General features: G+C 38.4%; 1 protein-coding gene across 1 annotated transcript in view; it reads right to left on the reverse strand.

The window, feature by feature from the left end:
- The window catches only part of LOC143210442 (cysteine-rich secretory protein 2), a 100,934-nt gene that overhangs the window by 16,827 nt on the left and 65,878 nt on the right, over positions 1-18,229 (reverse strand). Inside the window, exons 3-4 of the mRNA XM_076427332.1 lie at positions 15,432-15,529; positions 7,803-7,939 (exon numbers count right to left, since the gene is read on the reverse strand). Coding sequence (XP_076283447.1) covers positions 7,803-7,939; positions 15,432-15,513 — 219 coding nt within the window. The 5' untranslated portion in view covers positions 15,514-15,529. The remainder of the gene's footprint in view (positions 1-7,802; positions 7,940-15,431; positions 15,530-18,229) is intronic.

Genomic DNA, 18,229 nt, shown 5'->3' on the forward strand with positions numbered 1-18,229 from the left:
GGGGTTTACAATTTATGAAAGTATAACAGAGATAGTGGACGTGTATCACGGAAGTGAAACTCTTTTAGAAGGATTTCTCATTGGCTTTTTCTCTTCGAGTCCAAGGACATTTTTATCCTCGAAGACGAAGCGGAAGGTGATATTTTGACGGGAACGTTATTTATACAATGTCGTACACCAGAAAATACAAATTTAACCCGCTTCGATAGGTAAGGCGGGAAGTTGCATTTTAAACGCCTTCATAAAAATGTATTCACGTATCGCCGAGTGCACACAGAATCCATCCATTAAATTCATCCCCTGCGGAGACGTACTCACGCTACGAAATTTCGTAACCCCGAAAAGCGGAGGGGAAAATTATGCCTGCGCCAAATATTCAGACGAGTACCTTCGAAAGACGCAACATCCTCGTTCTCGAAAAATTCAAAACATTTTTGGGATGTCGTGTACCTGACACGTGGAAATGATGCATCGTTCGAACAAGTTCTCGGCAGTAGTATATAATTTATTTAAGAATACTAGATTATTCTATTTTTTCTGCTCATAATTCTACATATATTATACTTCATTTCATTTATGAGAAATTCTTACTTTCTCGCGCAGATAGAAGAATTTTATTCTGCAGAAATGTCATGTATTTTTCGATGCATTTATAATAGAGTTCCGATGTTTTCGATTTTATCGTAGAAATATTGGATTGGCAAGAAAGTGATTTCGGTATTTTAAGGTGAATAGAGCCCAAAATTTTTTATTCAAACAATGATCTTTAATGAATAAAATATGTTGCCTTTTGTTCGATGATCTTCTGCCGAAAAGAATAAATAAGAAAATATTTTATTGATAAAAGTTCAATGCTTCAGAGTTGGGTATTAATCGATTAAAATTTCAATCAAGAAACCTAGGAGATTAATTGTTAATTGCGATTAATGGTTGAAGTAGAAATTTATACAACAATCGTTGATGAAATTTTTGGCCCAACTCTGCATCGCTTAAATAAAGAAATTCGGTTTAGTTTCACCTTAAAGTATCGAAATTACTTGCTCGCCAACCCAATAGAAGAATTTTCGTATTCTATCTACAGAAACATGTAAATATGTACATTGTTCTGTGCATTCATCGTACAGTTCCAAAGCTATGTCCACAAAATAGAGACCGTGAATCCCTTGAGGGTTGATTTCATGCTTTCGGCGAGAGTTTTTACTGAAAAAGAACACCCTTCGTGTTGTAGCTCCATATACTGTACAATCTCGCAAAGTTTCATCAAAATTGGTCTCGGGTTGGGAGTTTTTCCACGTGTCTAACGTTGAGAGGCTCGTCTAGTGAACGAGCAACGTGGATTTACTAAAAAATTATGACAAATGTACGAAAATGTTAGTGCACCTTCTTATAACATTTTTATATATTAGATGATAAATAAATCTTTTATATTATTCGTACTGTATTTCCTATTAGGAAAAGAATATGGAACACATTTTCTAGTTAATTATTTAATTACTGTCGTATCAAACAGTCAATTTATTTCTTCATTATTTATTTATGTAACTTTAATTTATACTTATTAATATATTATTGATTTGTGCTTCTTTCATTTGTGTTTATTAATGTATTATTTAAGGAAACAATCGGACCAAAAGCTGATGATTGTTTGCGTTGAAATATGAAATGAAGATTGATTTAATTAATATTTTCATTGTTTCACTGTTTCGTTAAACATTAACTGAAAACATTAGAAGCAATTAAACGTACTGTTATATTATTTTCAATCAATTAAAATGATTAAAAATGGTATATATTTCTATCAGAAACTAGTTTGATGCGATAATGTTATATATTACTAGACTGCTGATTGTTATGGAATTTTCAATTTTTATAGACAAATTTGAAGAAGTGGCATGAAATAAAATTCTATTTTTAAAGGAAACAGCCTTTGTAGATTCGGAACAGATAAAAATGTTACTAAATTCTATCGAATTTTATATTGTAGCATTTTTTGAAAATTTTCATAAGCTATAAAAATGCATAAAGTTACGCAGTCTATGGATTACATATTATTTTAATTTACTTATGCGAACGCGAGAATAGCAAAAGTTTTCCGGACACAGAGTGTTCGAATGCATCGAGCATTGCAGAACATTTTCATTATCAATGCAAGGGTTAAACTGCTATTCAACTTGAATTTCATCCTGTCAGGAAATTTTGCACATGTAACGAGGGTCGAATAAATTTCTCACAGTAGTTTCGCCGATAACGAGCTCCTGCATATCCGTCAGTTAGTTCGAATCGAATCCGTGGAATGCCGGCTGCCACGACCAGATTCCGCAAAACATTGCTACGGATAACAAACTCCCGCATTTTTGCCGTTTAATTTTAATTAAAGCCAGATTGTCTGCGCGCGGCAACAACAAAAGTTTTTCGCGCTGTCGGATTCAATACATATATGCACAATGTACACCTTTGAAGAGTTGATAAATGACGGAAATTCCACATTTTTTTAATACATATGTCGCGGCACTAACATTTTGGCACGACCCGTGCGTCCCGGCGTTAATACGTTTCATCGTCGCGTGTCGGCTGTCGAGTATTCTGACCGTTTGACTCTGCGGAGACGCTCTCGATCGTTCGAACGCTAAACAAAATCTGCCGGCCGGTCTCGGGCCATCGAGGCATCGAGGGCCTTGCCTGACCTTGCCTCGCATTTTCCCCACTCCGCAGAGTCACTCCGTCCACGTGCACGCATTCTAAAAGGGCGCCGATTTTGTTTGTCGCAGCCGCTCAAACGTTTCGGCTGCGCGTAAGAGAAACCGATCCCGACTCTTGCGGCCGATCAAACGTCTCGGCCGCGCTACAATGTAAATGCACGTGCGAGCACTCAGCAGCCAACTCCGGCAACCTACAACGGCAAATGCTCAGCCCATGCTTATCGTAAAAACATGCTTAAATCTACGACACATAAAATCATACATATTTCTTTACAAAATCATTATCTACATCTTGTTGCTTCAACAATCGATTGAATCAATCACCGATTTTTCGACGATTTCTTCATTTAATCAACGATCGATTCTTTTTTTAATCGTACACATTAATCAATCAATCATGATTAAAATTTTAATCGATTAATGCCCAACTCTGCTGTACGTCCTATTATAGTGACTTATTTATCGTTTCATTTACACAATTTAATTAGATTAATAGATTAATTGAATAAATAAAACGAATGGGTAGAGGACGTACCTGCAGCGGAATTGAAAATAGAAGAAAATCTTCAACGATTGGATTGTTCGAGAGGGCAAGTGTGAAATAAATGAATCGAAAAGCCTGGCCGTTCCAGAAGCACGCGTGAATCTATTAAGAATACCAATGGCTCGTGTGGAATACGATTATTGTCGCATTCAGCGAATTGAGGCAGGTTCTAAGTCGAGATCGCTCTGCCAACCCCGAGCCGGAACTATCGAATAGCGTTTAAGCGGGTTTCGAAAGGATCGCTGCTCGTTTGAGCGAGCGAAAATATTTGTTACGTGGGAACACCTAATGACGGTGTTCTCTTCAGCGGGCAAATTTCGTCTCGGCGACGCAATGAGCCGCACAGCCCGGCTCGTCACCCGAAAAAACAAACCGACCAGCTGCTTTTGTCGCACCAGCTAACGAACCGCGGGAAAGATACAAAGGAAATACGGCGTTCCAGTGAGTTAACCCTTTATTTGATAACGCTACTGTCCCGAGAACATCATTCCCATGCGGTTTAATTGGAAATTCCGCGTCGGCGAACATCCCCATTTCATTTCTTGCGGGTTTCTCACTTTCCTCGCCCTTTCGGAATCGACGATTATTTAAAATGTCATTTGTAGGAGTAATAAAAATGTTATACAGGGTGAGTACACATAAGAAAAGCCGCCTGAATAACTTCTACACTTTTTGAGAAAGGAAGAAATGCTTCAGACAAAAGTTGTTTGGTTTCTAGAGGCCTATTGCGAGGTCTACATAACTTTTTATCAAGTGGAGGTGCTTAGGAGATTAGAGAAGGTCAACTTGGATTTTTTAAATGGAACCACATATTTTTGTACTCCTACGATTATAGCCCATTCCGAGACAATTTCAACGATGTAGTCATTCAAGGTCGTAAACTTTAAAATTGATCGAAAACAGAAATTTGTCGTCAATAAAAATTTCACCCTTCTTTTAAATATCCTATTAACGTGAAACTTATAAACTGGTGGCCTCAAAATTTTTGAATATTTCCTCCGTTTTAAATTGTACAAAAAAATTGTATAAAATCCGCAGTCTAATTATAATAGAGGAGAAATCATATATTGAAATCTTCAATTTTAAAAATTTCCCAACAATTTTGAATTTCATCTGCTCAACTTTCCTATAAATGCATAAAGATCTGCAGTGATCATTATATATATTGCGGAGAAGAATTCTAAAATTATATAATAATATTATGAGAAGTAATTTCCACGTCACCTATTTGTAAATGATATTTGCATTGCAATAATAAATTTTTAAATGTTTTCGGCGCAACACGGTTCGATCGTTTATTACGAATTATAAAGCAACTTTGCTAATTGCCAAACAAAATCAACGTTTCGATCCTACTTTGGATCTTTCTCAAGATTTATTTGAATCGCGTCTGTAAATTAAATATGTTGTAGTAATTTTGAAAAAAAAAACAGAAATATTGAATGATTGAATGATATTTGCATGGCGTTTAGTACCAGCGATAAATAAAACACCGTGTAAAGTAGAACGCCAGAAATGAATGAACTTAACCGAGACACCCTGTACATCTGGTTAACGTCAAGACAGAAATGTATCGGCAAGATTAATCGATAGAAGGGAGACAATTGGACAGGCGAAACTGTTGATAAATCTCCTACAGATACACACTTCCGAAATCGTACATATGTCATCTGATAAATGGTCGAAGAAATGAGGTGCATATGGAAGGAGAGAACCTCGGAAATTTAGTTGAATGGAACCTGGAAATGGAGAGCCGGAATTCGTAACGTGTGTGATAGAAGTTGGATGAGGGATGCACGGCAGTTGCGATGTATTAGATCACGTAGGTAAGAATGGGAACATGATGCGAGGGTTTTATACATTAAGTAACACAAGTGAAGGATCCATCTTCGAGACGTGTGAAGCCATCCGAATTCGACGGGGAGTAATACGATTACACTCGGGCCCACGGAGTAATGGATATAATAGAGGATGGATACAACTTTTGGATATAAGTGAGTTGCGCACGACTGCACCTCTCCGGGGACATGCGAACAGTATCGCATGCGCTGTACAGAGGAACAATTTTCTATTCGTCACAGGAATAAAAAGGGCAAAAGGAACCATCGGTCAAAGCTCGATCGTTCCCATAAATTTTATTGTTGACCTTCTCAGCTTGAAATGAATTTTGCGACAGCTTAAATCAATTTCGACCAAACCGAGAGCGTAGAATCTCGTTGTGAATTTCTATACACCTTGTACCGTATAAATTATAGGATTTTCGAGGAAACAAATGGAATCCATTGAACCAGTTTTCGCAGAACCACTTTCACAAACGTGATAACTGTTAAATCAGAAATATAAACGAGTAATTCCGACTGATCTGATTATTCTACTGTTAATAATAATTAACAGTAGAATTATAATTAGTAATTTACAAAAATTCTTGGCCTGCGAGTTCTGTCTAAAACAGATGATACCGAAGATATTGAGCAGAGGTTCCGTCGCATTACCGAAACCGAGCCATAAAATCGAAAGGGGTACGACATTGTTTATAGAGAAAGTAGTTCCGGAGTCCTGATTATGTAAACTGCAGTTCCTGCGTAAAGTTTAACGTCGGTATTACTGGGATATAAACATGATCCGAAAGTAATTTCCATCCCCGCGATAAAACTCACCGACTGCTCGGCGTTCTTTTTGTCGAAGGGCTCCGGGAAATCGTGCAACTAATAGCGCTCTTTGCACAGAGTCATTCTAAACACACCGAGGTCCTTAATGGAGATTGGGAATACTTCTCCAGATTAATATCGGAGGAGTTAGAAGTAATCGAATGCAATATACTGGGGGGGGGGGGACTTACTGAAACGACGGAGCACTGTATGTATATACAGGGTGTTTCGTTTAACATGGATTCGGAAAATTGTGTCAGGACAATTGAATGAATTGAGTGAATTTTTTTCAAGGTCATCGACATTTTTTGCAGATAACATGTGTTTTTTTCATTGACTTCATGGTCAATTTACCAGCTCCCCACTCTCTGTCTATCTCTCCCTCCTTTCTACAATTTATGGATAGACCGTGTGGCGATTAACTTCAACAATTGATTAAATCAGTCTCCGATTTTTCGATGATTTCTTCTTTTAATCAACGATTTACGATTAACTTCATCGATCGATTGAATCAATCGTCCATTTTTCAATGATTACCCTTTTTAATCGAACACATTAATCAATCATAGTTCAAATTTTAATTGATTAATGCCCGACTCTGCATACAGTGAATTAGAAGAGCGACATTCATGTTTTGTGTAATCAACATATAGGGGTTGAATATTCGCTAACAATCGATCCGCCCCATTGAAAAAACCATTCGCCAAAGTATATGCGACGGAATAAAAATCTTCCACGTGAACCGATCACGTTAAATGCAGTCGAACGTAATTTCCATAAAAAGGAAGACCGAAGAATCCGGATTCGACGGGGACGATTCCATCTGGAGGAGTGCTCGAAAATTACCGACGGTATCTGCGCCGCGGGATTTCGTTCAGGAATCCGGCAAAATCGATGGAACTTCAAAGCAAGTGAAAGAGGCTCGAGTAAAGGTTGAACCGGCCGCGGCGGCGCATGGCCGATCCGCATCATTCACCTTTCAGGGTTATGAACCCGTGCCGCATTCACAGCACGCGAACTAATCGGAAGACTATTCACCCCCTGAGGAAGGTCACGTTCGATTTCGAAAAATCATACCCTCTATCGATGAATTCCAAAATCCACAAATACGATTTCTTGCTCGGACTATATACAGTAGAACAACATTCAATATGGACAACCTTTGAAAACTAAATGCTCTAAAACAGAGTAGTACAGTCAATGAATGCTCATAAGGAGGGTGTAGAGGGAAATGGAAGGAACACAATTTTTAACTATTAATTGATCGAAACGGTAGCGCCGAAAGCATTTTCAAATTTGATAACATTTACGATCGATAATTCGAATTATTTTTACAAATTTAACTTTGGGACTTTATTTGGACTAGTTAGGAGATAAACATACTAAAAGTCCCCACTCCTAGGAGGTGAGCAGGGTGCAGGGAGCACGTAGAAGGTTCCCTTTTTCGGTTTTCCGCTGATATCTCCGAAACTATGTGTCAACTAATGTACCACAACGTTATTGGAGCAAATGTAAATATGCAACCACTACATCTTGTGATCTAGAACGTACTTTTTCAGCATATAAGTCGATATTAACTGACAAACGGCAACAACTGCTACAAACATGGAAAAATTACTAGTTAAATTATTGTAACGCAAATTATGGAGTTTCCGTAGAAATATTTTTGCATTAGTTCCGATCATATTTTTGGTGCATATTTGCATATTTTTCGAGCATATTTGCATATTTTATGTGCATATTTGCATATGCTTTTTGCATATTTTACGCGCACGGACATCCGCAGTCTACAAATATGTAATAATGTTCTGAGGAAATGGGATTGATTTTTCTGTATGCCCGGTTGCATACCGACCGGATAGTCGTCGGTATTTGTAACAAAGCTACAAAGGAAGATCATGAAGCACTTACCATTTTGAGCATGTTAGCGGCGGGTGGATCGACCCGAGTGCGAAAGTAATTGTGGATATTGACGATCTTCTGCTGGACCCCCTTGTTGCTCGTATTGATTAGGTTGATAGGCACCTTGTCACCGAAGATCCGCGGCGCTGAAAGCAGAGGCAAACGATCCTCTCAACAACGTCTCGATAACCGATATTCGTTGTCAATAAAAGCCTCTTCTCCTCTCTCTACGCGTTGCTCCATTTTCTTCCCTTTCTTGCCGGGACAAGTGCCCGCTTTAAACGAGAATATCGACTGCGCCGCTACGTCCAAACGGGCAATAACATTCTATTTTCATACCCTTTACCCTCCCAACCGTCTCAAAGATCAAAAAGGGGGGAGGAGGAGGAGGAGAAGAGTCAGAGAGAATCCGTAGCCCGAGAGTACGCCGTCGGGAAAATGTGTTTTCCTTAATCTCGTATGCGGAAGCGTTTCGGGCCACGGAGATTCGTTTCTTTCGATGCCACGAGTGAAAGGGAATGCGTAAAACCCGGGACGTTCCAACTGGCCCCATTACTACATTTCCCAGTGAAATGTCTTCTCCTTCTTTTTTTTTTCCTCCTCTTTTTCGCCCGTGCGTGGACCAGCAAATAGGAATGCAAATTCTACTGTGTTGGATACGAGAAGGGACTCTGCCAGCTCAGGCCCTTCTTTTTACTGAAACGCTTTATTAGATTCTACGTTACTTTTCGAGCCTGGACTCATTTGAAAGTTTCAAGCTCCAACGTCAACAATCCGTAGCTCATTTTTTCACCATGTTTTTGAGCGATATGGCGAGTGAACATATGGCTGAGTCAAGTCACAGTGTTCCCTCAAGAGCCGAACCTCCGTCACAAGAATGGTGATGCTGCAGTCATTAAACACATTGATGCCAACCTATTTGAAGTAAATAGAATGAATATAAAAATGATTCCTCACGAGCAGTCTGATCGCCAGAATGTTTTTATTTGTTCGACAGTGTTATCGGAAATCCTGAGAAATAGGTTAAGAACAAATCACTGTATTCGACTAACTCCCAACTAAATATTGGTAATCGATAAAGGGCTGTTCTACATGCGGAAATAAGTAAAAAGTAGAATTTTCGCGAGGCCTCATATTCGAAGAAATCTAGTGCGGGATGTAGCGAAATGCAAATATTTTCGACTAATTTTTCGTTCGGTTTCTCTCGAAAACGAGATTTATAATGAAGAATTTTTTCATACAGTTCTCCGTCGAATTAATTACGAACGCAAGCTTGGAAATGATGAAACATGCGCAATTATAAATTCCAGTGGAATCCTCAATTTCATTGCATTTCACAGTAGAAGTACATAATTGTGTTATACAAAATTGTGTTCGTAATTGTAACTACATTTTCGAGGTGAAAAAAATTACAAAATTTTAATTTAATGCACAGAGTATAATAAATTCTTTCTGAGTTTCTCTTACATTTATAAACAATTAATTCCATTGATATTAACATTCTCGTTGACAGAACGAATAAGATCCAGCGTTCGATTGTCTTTGACGTTTCATGTCTTGGACTCAGCATAATCGTCGTACTTTGCATATTGTGCTACGGCAATCCTGCCGTAATCTCTATTACGGGGTTCGATCCATTGTTAGGGAGAATTCCTGTATCCACAAATCGAACATCTAATCGTGATGTCCTAACAGAGAACTTACAACGCACAGAGCAAACTAAGCAGCTGCAGTTGCCGAGTGATCTTATTCCCAAGTCCTTCATAAAGAACATTATGGAATTCAACAACTCCTTGTCGTTATGTTCACAGACAATTCAAGTCTGCAACTATACTAGACAAAAATTAATGATGATCTGCGAATGCAAAGGCTTCTAGCTTTAAAATGAATCCAAATTTACAATCGTACTACTTCTCTTAACGAAACCAATTCGATTTCATTAATAAAGCTGAGAATATTCACTGTGAATTTATATTTTTCATCCCGTTTTACGTTTATCACCTTCAATGACCCTGAATGATTATATCGTTGAAATTGTCTCGAGAACTACTATTATCGTGGAACATTTCTCAAAAGAAATTATTCAGATGGCTTATCTTACGTGGCTCACCCTGTACGTAAAACTAAAAACTTTCAAAAATTTATACAGAGGTTAAAAATGAAGGATCAAAACGGAGGTTAAAAGATATATTACGGAATCCCCCGAGTCGCAGCACCAGGGGAATCGAATATCCAGAAATAATGCTTAGGATCATGTGTGTCCGAAGTTATAAATGTGTCAAAGACGTAAACAGAAGCTGAAATGCGCCCTTAAAAAATCAATATTGCCAAAAAGAATGTGTGATGTCATCGATATTTCTACCGAACGGAAGCAGAAATTTATTGTCGAACCTGTGCCAGCGACTTGTTGCGAAATGATAGGACAAGTTTACGAGACGCGAAATACCTCGGAGAGCACATAACTGAGGGATAACATTGTTTGATACTCTTGATGGTGGAGTGTGAATTTCTTAAAAAACAGAAATAGAAAATGAAATGTTTTGTAAACTCGTATGAATTATATACGTTCTGAAAATTTCATTGAAATTGGTTAAAATTGGTTTACGAATTGTAAACGATCAAAAGTGGTGGAAATTGCAGTTTTTCATGATTTTCGGCCTTTGTACCACTTTTGGTCGTTTACAATTCGTAAACCAATTCACCAATTTCAATGAAATTTTCAGAACCTATTGTATAATTCATACGAGTTTACAAAACACGTCTTTTAACTTTTCGTTATCGGCCCAGCTAAAAAAGTTGTAAAGATCAATTTTTGCTATTGTTTATTAGACGTCATTTACTAAACTAATTCTTCTAGCCTCACAGAGAAATTGGAGTCGTTTGGTCCATCCATAAAAAAGGCTATTCTGATTTAAAGCGTGTGAAATCAGTCACGAAAGTATTCGAACGCCCTTTAAAACAGAATAACTTTTTTATAATTGTAACAGACGACCTGATTTTTTATAATCAATTAGAAGCACTGGTTTATGAAATGATATGCAAAATAGATTTTCCAAAAAATTATAATTTACAAAGTTACATGCAAAAATAAAAAAGGCATTTTTTAAACTTTTTTATTAGGGCCCTTAAAGAAAATTTAAAATATAGGTTTTGTAGATCTATGTTAGTTATACACATGCTGAAAATTTGTTCTTTTTACTAACGTCCTATTTAAAACAGATATGATTTATGTTAAAAAAATTTTTTTCAGTTACAAGGTAAACTTTTAACTAAACATTAATTTTCATCCAGATATGACAAAAGCTGTGATGTGCTTTCTGCACAACATTTACGTTTCGCAAAATATAAAATAACGTTCCGTTAGTGGATGGTGCAATTTAATAACCGCTTCACGAACGTGACACTACAATGTCATTTCCCAGCGAATTTCTTACAAAATGATAATCCAATTTCGCCTAATGGAACTACAATTTTCGTGGCAGCAGAAACGCGCGGAGGACGTACACGCGCGTCTATTTATAACCAGCGAGATTCAATGTAAACCCGGCCTCATAATTTCCTACGAATTTTTTGCCCGTGAACCTCGACGGATTCGCAGAGAAGTTCGTCCGTACATTCGCCGAAAAATGTTCCTACGGTTGTCCGGGGGGAAAAAAGAGGATCTGTCGTTCATTTCGCTCGGCGCGGCGCGGCGGCGAATTTCCCGACGCGGTACTCGTCGAATTCGTGCGAGGAAAGAAACCCGCGATTCATATTTACTTAAATGTGCAGCTGGGCTAACTACGACGACGTGCGGTGGTGAAGTAAATCCGTAGCGAGTTCATGATACAACTATGGTATCGTCGAAGGGGAGACTGTGGAATATGCAAATTTTCGGTAACATTTATTTCAACACATTACGGTCTTGTTATTCAATTACCTATTTAGCGCCGCGCACGTATCGAAACTGTCTCTTTCACATTTTCACCTTTCTCGCAGTTTAATCTTTAACATTTCCAAATTTATTCTAGCACGTGCAATCACTGTATTCACGCTAGTGAAATTAGTTCTGGATACTTCAAAATTTTTACTTAAATTTCGCATTTATTTAATAAATGATCATTTATATTTTCAGTGTTTTCTAATTTTAGGGCGCCGCTTATATTAAAATATCAGTAAAAAGATCATTTACAGCCATACTTTTAATATACAATAAAAATTACAATTTCAACACGTTTCGAGGTATTCAAAGTTTATTTAGTCGTTATTCACACGTTCAAAAACTTGACTAAGGTCCTCCTCTTCTGAAGACACAATGCCTGACTAAAACAATGATGAAACTGTTCGTAAAGACCGTCAAAGTCTTCGTGATTGGTTGTTACAATGAACCCACGTCATCCTGTGATTGGCTATTTCACATCATGCGACGTTCCGTGTTGCCAGGCGCAAAAACAAAAATGGCATCACAGTTTAGATTTTTTTCATAACAATTTTAAAACATTTACAAACCAAATCATGTGAAAATATTAAATATGAACATTACAGAGATTACAATAAATATATTATATATTATATACCATATAATATATTAAATATATTACGGTATCATTGTTCTAGACAATTTCATCTATTCAATGATTAGATTAGATTGATTGACAACGTATGTCAAGATGATATTAATAATAATTGGTCTTTATGCGTATTTATGTATGTGGCAGGTTCTCACGAGAATGTTCGTCTTACTTAGTTCAACGAAGCTGTCCATGTTAGTTCACGGCTAGGATAAACGTAGCCGAGCAATGAATAATTCCTCGAACTTTGTTTCGATCCCTAAGAAGGATCAAGCATTTGACCTCAACTTGCGAGCGGGGCTATTCACTTTAGCTCGAACCTGAGCGGAGACCGGCTCAAATGTTAAATTAGGGTCAGAGATTGTTCACGCCGAGATTTTATCAAGATACAAGTGGATAACATCTGATCCCACGAATTCGTACGGTCCCCCAATAAATTAGGGTTGCGGGTAATTTACAGGGAGATCAAGTTATCGTTGCTTACGTCCGACCGCTTAACCACCGGTTGATAATGTAGATCCGTTGATTCGTAGATCGTTTAAACGACAGATAACTTCACGTTTCCTATAAACCGGCGTGTTTACAGCTAAATCGTTGTTTATTCCATGGCACCTCTATTATAATAGTTTGGTAAACGAGAAACGGCTGGTCGAAGAGGTGGTACGGTTTAAGCAACACGCGGTGATCGAATTTCTCGCAGCGAAAGGCGTTGCTTCGAACACCTTTGGGACTCCGCACTGGTTTGAAACCAATAAAGACTTGGAAAGAACTGCGAGGAACTGTTCAATAACAAGTTTCAAGAACTTGTCCATCGTCCGGCGGAATGTGTGGTGGACGGTGGCGACTATACGCGAAAGTAGATACAGGGAATGAAATGGTAAGCAACACGCATAATTTCTGTTCTTTTATTCATTAAAGTTAACTTTTGAACGAGTTGGAAAAAATCCATTCCAAGAAGAATTAAATTTGTCAGATACTACATGTGGTAGTAGACTAGTTTTGCGACAAAGTAAATGAACATATAGTACTGAGCACTTTAACATCCTGAAGTCTATTAACATATTTTTATATTAAAAATTATTCATTCAATATTTACTACTTTGTATTTAAATAAAAATAAAACAGAGATAGCTGTGCTGTGCCAATTTTTAAAGGCGTTAGTTAGTTTAAAGTTACCGGACTCAAAATTTGTGCCTTTCTCCTACGTTTGCGCTCGAGAAAAGAATGAGATTATTTTTACTTTTTAAGGGAGAACGATAGAACGCCGGAATAGGTTTCTTTGCTTGCAGAAACATTCATTACGCGCAGCTGCTACACACACCCTGAACTTCACTGGCTTTAATTTTTGAGCCAAGGACGAGTGCTGACATAAAGTTGCTGTAAACAATGCTCCAACTTTTGCGAGTGGTGCTTCGAAAATTCTATTAATCTGCGATCGTGAGCCAAATTTATACGGGTAAACGTGTTTTTCGTCATAAAACCAGGCACAAATGTGTATCCTTTTAACATAGTATTCATGATATCCCCGTTTAACTCACTTGTTTCCACACTTCTGTGAGTAATATAAATTTTTACGTCGCAGCCGATGCTTCTCATTGCTAGTAAATGCACGCATCAAAGTGGTTTTGCAGCTCTGCCTGGAATATTCACCAGTGACTTTAATGACTTCATTCTGTCTCATCGAATTGGCTGTATGGAATAATTACTCGAAGATAATTTACTCACTTTCATTCGTTAGTATTATTTTGGGTAAACTTTACTTTAACGGACTCAAAATTTGTGCCTTTCTCCTATAAATTATGAGGTATTTGATATGCAATCTACTAGATTTGTACCCAGGGCGGTTGCAGGTCGAAGTTTCGATTCTGTTTGATCAATGGTTCAAGAGTTATCTTTGTTTAAAGTTGTGAATTTTTCAGTGTACTTGACAGGTAAGGGCGCAGCCCTTTTTTGTTCTAACATGTTTAGATTCGAATACAAAAAGATATCGACGATCTGCTTTAGTGTCTCAAACATTTGACGACCTCGTTTACTCGAACGTTAGCTTCAGCACAGCTAAATTTATTGCCGCTCCACTTTCCCCGAGATTTTCTGCGTCTCATCACTTCTTCGTTTGCTATCTATCTTTTTCATTTTTCACTGGTCGTTCCCTTTCCTCTTCTTGAAGATTTCACGCAAACTTTTGCGAGCGATCCGTCATCGGACTTGAACGTTCTCGGGTACTTGGTTTATAAACGAACGCGCATGATACTTTTATTACACGTTTATTGTTCAATAAATTCAGCGAAACTGATTATGTTGATTTCAATCATGTTAATCAATGCTGTTTATTGAAAACAGTCAGTCATGACAAAAGATCTCAAAAATACGACGATTCTAAAAATTTATACTGCGTCTTACAAGTACCACTTTAAAACACATGTCACGAAATTATCTTCATTTCGAAAATGAAGCTAACAACGTGTTCAATGCATCACGTGCTTTAACATCCATAAAATCAGGAATGTAATGCGAACATGAATACAGATTTGCGCGGCGCGCGATGTGAGTATCGCGAGCGCAACCTTTGCGCGAATAATCTGTTTAAAAACCATGAAATTACTCGAAATGAATGCATTTATTTTAAATGCTGAATATAAATTGCATTTAATTGTCGCATTGAACTCCGGCAGGGGTTTCATTATGAATCCATTGAATATTTAACGCGGCGGTTATTCGAACAGTGCCGTAATTAGTGTTTGCACAAAATGAAGTCGTACTAAGAACCGGAGTCAGCGAATCGGGGGAATTGACCCGAATTCAGGAGAAAATGTTTACCCCTCTCTGTCAGTACCGGATTAGTCAGGTGACGTTGTGTCACGTGCGAATGGCGGGAACGTGGGGGAATAGCGGGTCGTGGAAGGGGAAGGGGCGACTGTATGCTAAAAGTGCGCAATATTTTCACGTAAATCGATTCCTCGAGCAGAGTCCCGTGGGAGAACGTATAAACAAAATGGTCGAACGCTTAATAGCTTCGCGTGGCCATTGTTCCTTTAAATAGAGGAAAGAAAATGGTAGCCGCGATTGATTAAAATAAATGATACTTTACTGGGTTTGTTGCGATGCGTCTCCCGTGGCACGGCTGCCGGCAGCGCCACAGCTATCAGCACCATAATCCACAGCCACCTCATAATTTCCGATTAAGACCTGCAACACACCACCGAACATGTTATTCCACGAAAGAACACCATGAGAAAATTACGGAACCTCGGAGAGGGTGATCGAATCTTAATCAAATAAATCATTAGACTGCGGATTTTATGCATTTGGAAGGAAATATTAAAAAGATTTAAGGCAACCAGTGCGCGAGTTTCATCCTAATAAGAAAATTAAAAGAAGAATGAAATTTTTATTTGGCTCCTGTCTCTTGCAATCGATGCAAACATTTTTTATTTTGCATAAAGATCCGCAGTCTATAAATCATTTTCGGGAATGGCAAAAAAAAAGGGGATCGGAGCTATTACTACGGTAATGCCTCGATACATGCAGCTTGTCTAGAAAATGTTGTACTTCCTTGAAAGTCATTTCAAGCGAGTACTTTATTTATTTACAACCCGGTAAAAAAGAATCTCGATTACTCTGTGATCCCAATCCCGTGTAGCAGCTCCGCAGAGAGCCAACTTCCCGGAAACGTCACGCTGGTTGAATATGGTAACGCGCATTCGTCACTCGACAGGGGCGGAAAAAAGCCGAGGAATAACTCGATCAGAACGACTTCGCGAGCGAAACAATTCCATTCGTTTAACTGATCGACGAGCGTCAAATGAATCGCAATCACGCGCCCGCAGAAGCTCAATTTGTCCCGTTATTATTTAACAGGAAAAACGTGGCCGTCCTCATTTCGGCGGGCAAATCCGGTCGGGACATTTCGAGCACGATTTAAATTCAAAACACAGAGCGAGTTCGATCACTATATTCCGAATTCCGAACCGACACTGCGCACGGCGCGTAGCGAAGCGACTCGTTCGTCGGGACAGTAGCATGTCCCGAACGATATTTCCCGTGTCCAACAAGATGCCAGATTTCCGCGAGAAGAAGAGAGACAGAGCAGCATCACGCGCGGGTTTCTCCCTTTTCGGATCCGTGATGTCGAGCCCCGGGAAAATTTTTTATCCCACGGTGAAATCGGTGTACCGAGAGTCCATTCGAAGCTTTTGTTATCGGACAGGTCAACGCGTGGAGTCTGCAGTATCTGGCTGGCGACTACCCTAAAATGTTTGCGTGTAGGCCTGCGGGCTATCCATGACCTCATAAACAAGATCTCCGGTTTTTCAAGCGGGAACGGAATGCCAAGAAGCAATGCGTTCGCTTCGCCATTAACTTCGCCGCTTCTTGGTTCAGGTCAGCCTGTCAAACGATTTTTCAAACGATTTTTAGAACTGGATAATAACGCGGAGTGAATAAAAACATTAATAAGTAGGCTGCGGATCTTTATGCAAAATAAAGATGTTTCGCATTGATTGTGGGGAGCAGAAATTACATAAAATTTGATTTGATCCCTTAACGACTTTGTTGCACTAAAAGCATCATCAAATTCACTCACTGATTGTGAGTTCTTACTTTCAATAAACCGTTCTTTCAAATGTTAAGAAGTTCTTGATACAATAAATTCTGGTGTTGTAAAAAGTGTTCTAAGCGAGATACGTGTCTCGGAAAAGGTGAATCGACTTTCAGAACGTTGAAAAGAGAAAAAATAGAAGTGGAACTCCAACCTACGAAGTGCACTCAAGCGTCACTAGTCTCCAATGTAAAAGCTGCCGCTTTTTTGAAACATTCTGTCCCAATATCCGCACCACAAACGGAAATGGATATGTGCAAAAAAACTGAGGATCTATTCAAGCGTCTATTTACTAGACAAATCAACTGAACGTTGATTAAATGTCAACAACCTGGCAAATTTATTAGGCATTATTTATCCGTTGTTATTAGATTCCGGAACTTAGAGGTAGAAGCTTTTTTATGAACTAGAAGCTGAGTAAAAATGTATTTGAGTTTTATTATACGAACGTTGGTATATAAAATTTATTTGACGAGTGTACCAAATCCGCTATTTCATTTTATAAATTAATTTAGATATATTTAAAGGTCATGAAAAATACTAGATGACTCACTGTAATTCGTTTTGTAAATTAATCCTAGTTTTCGTTAGTTCAGTTCAGAAATCATTAATTAAAGTTCTAGTTTATTTATAATATATACCGCAATGTATAACTACGATTATACTTTACAGAATTTATTAAAACACACAATTTCTTCCGCACATTAAATCACAACGACAAGAAAAAAACAAAATGAGCCGCACATAAAAAAAAGTCAATATTAAACCAAGAGCGGCCATGATTATTCTTGCAAAGAGTGAAACCCAGAACGACAGAGTCTATTTTGAAACCAAACGGCGATTTTACATGATTTAAAACCGTATAACGTGGACTAATATTGACTTTACATTCTTTCCCGGGTGAAAATCAAAGCATGGTGGCATAGCAAAATGGAGGTTTCGATACGGGTATAATATTCAAAAGAGAACGTACAAGAGAGGACATAAATAATAATTTATCTACCGTCGCATCTATACGCCGAGGGTGGAGGAGGAAGGGAGGACGGGAGGTTGTTCAATGGAGAGCTATCTGAAAGAGCGTGGAAGGTTCACCGCGGGAGTATTCGATTTTTATCGAGAAAGCGATCGAGCAATTACATCGAGATCCCCCCGACTTTCCCTCGGATCGCTTCTTTAACGCCCGCCGTCGCCTGTAGGTCTTCTATATTTTCATTTCCTGCTCTTTTCTGGCAGACTGCTTTACTTTTCGTCTCAGACATTCCGTTTTCCCGCACGTACGGGGCCGCCTA

The sequence above is a fragment of the Lasioglossum baleicum genome, chromosome 1 (assembly GCF_051020765.1).
Source record: "Lasioglossum baleicum chromosome 1, iyLasBale1, whole genome shotgun sequence".
Taxonomy (NCBI): Eukaryota; Metazoa; Arthropoda; class Insecta; order Hymenoptera; family Halictidae; genus Lasioglossum; species Lasioglossum baleicum.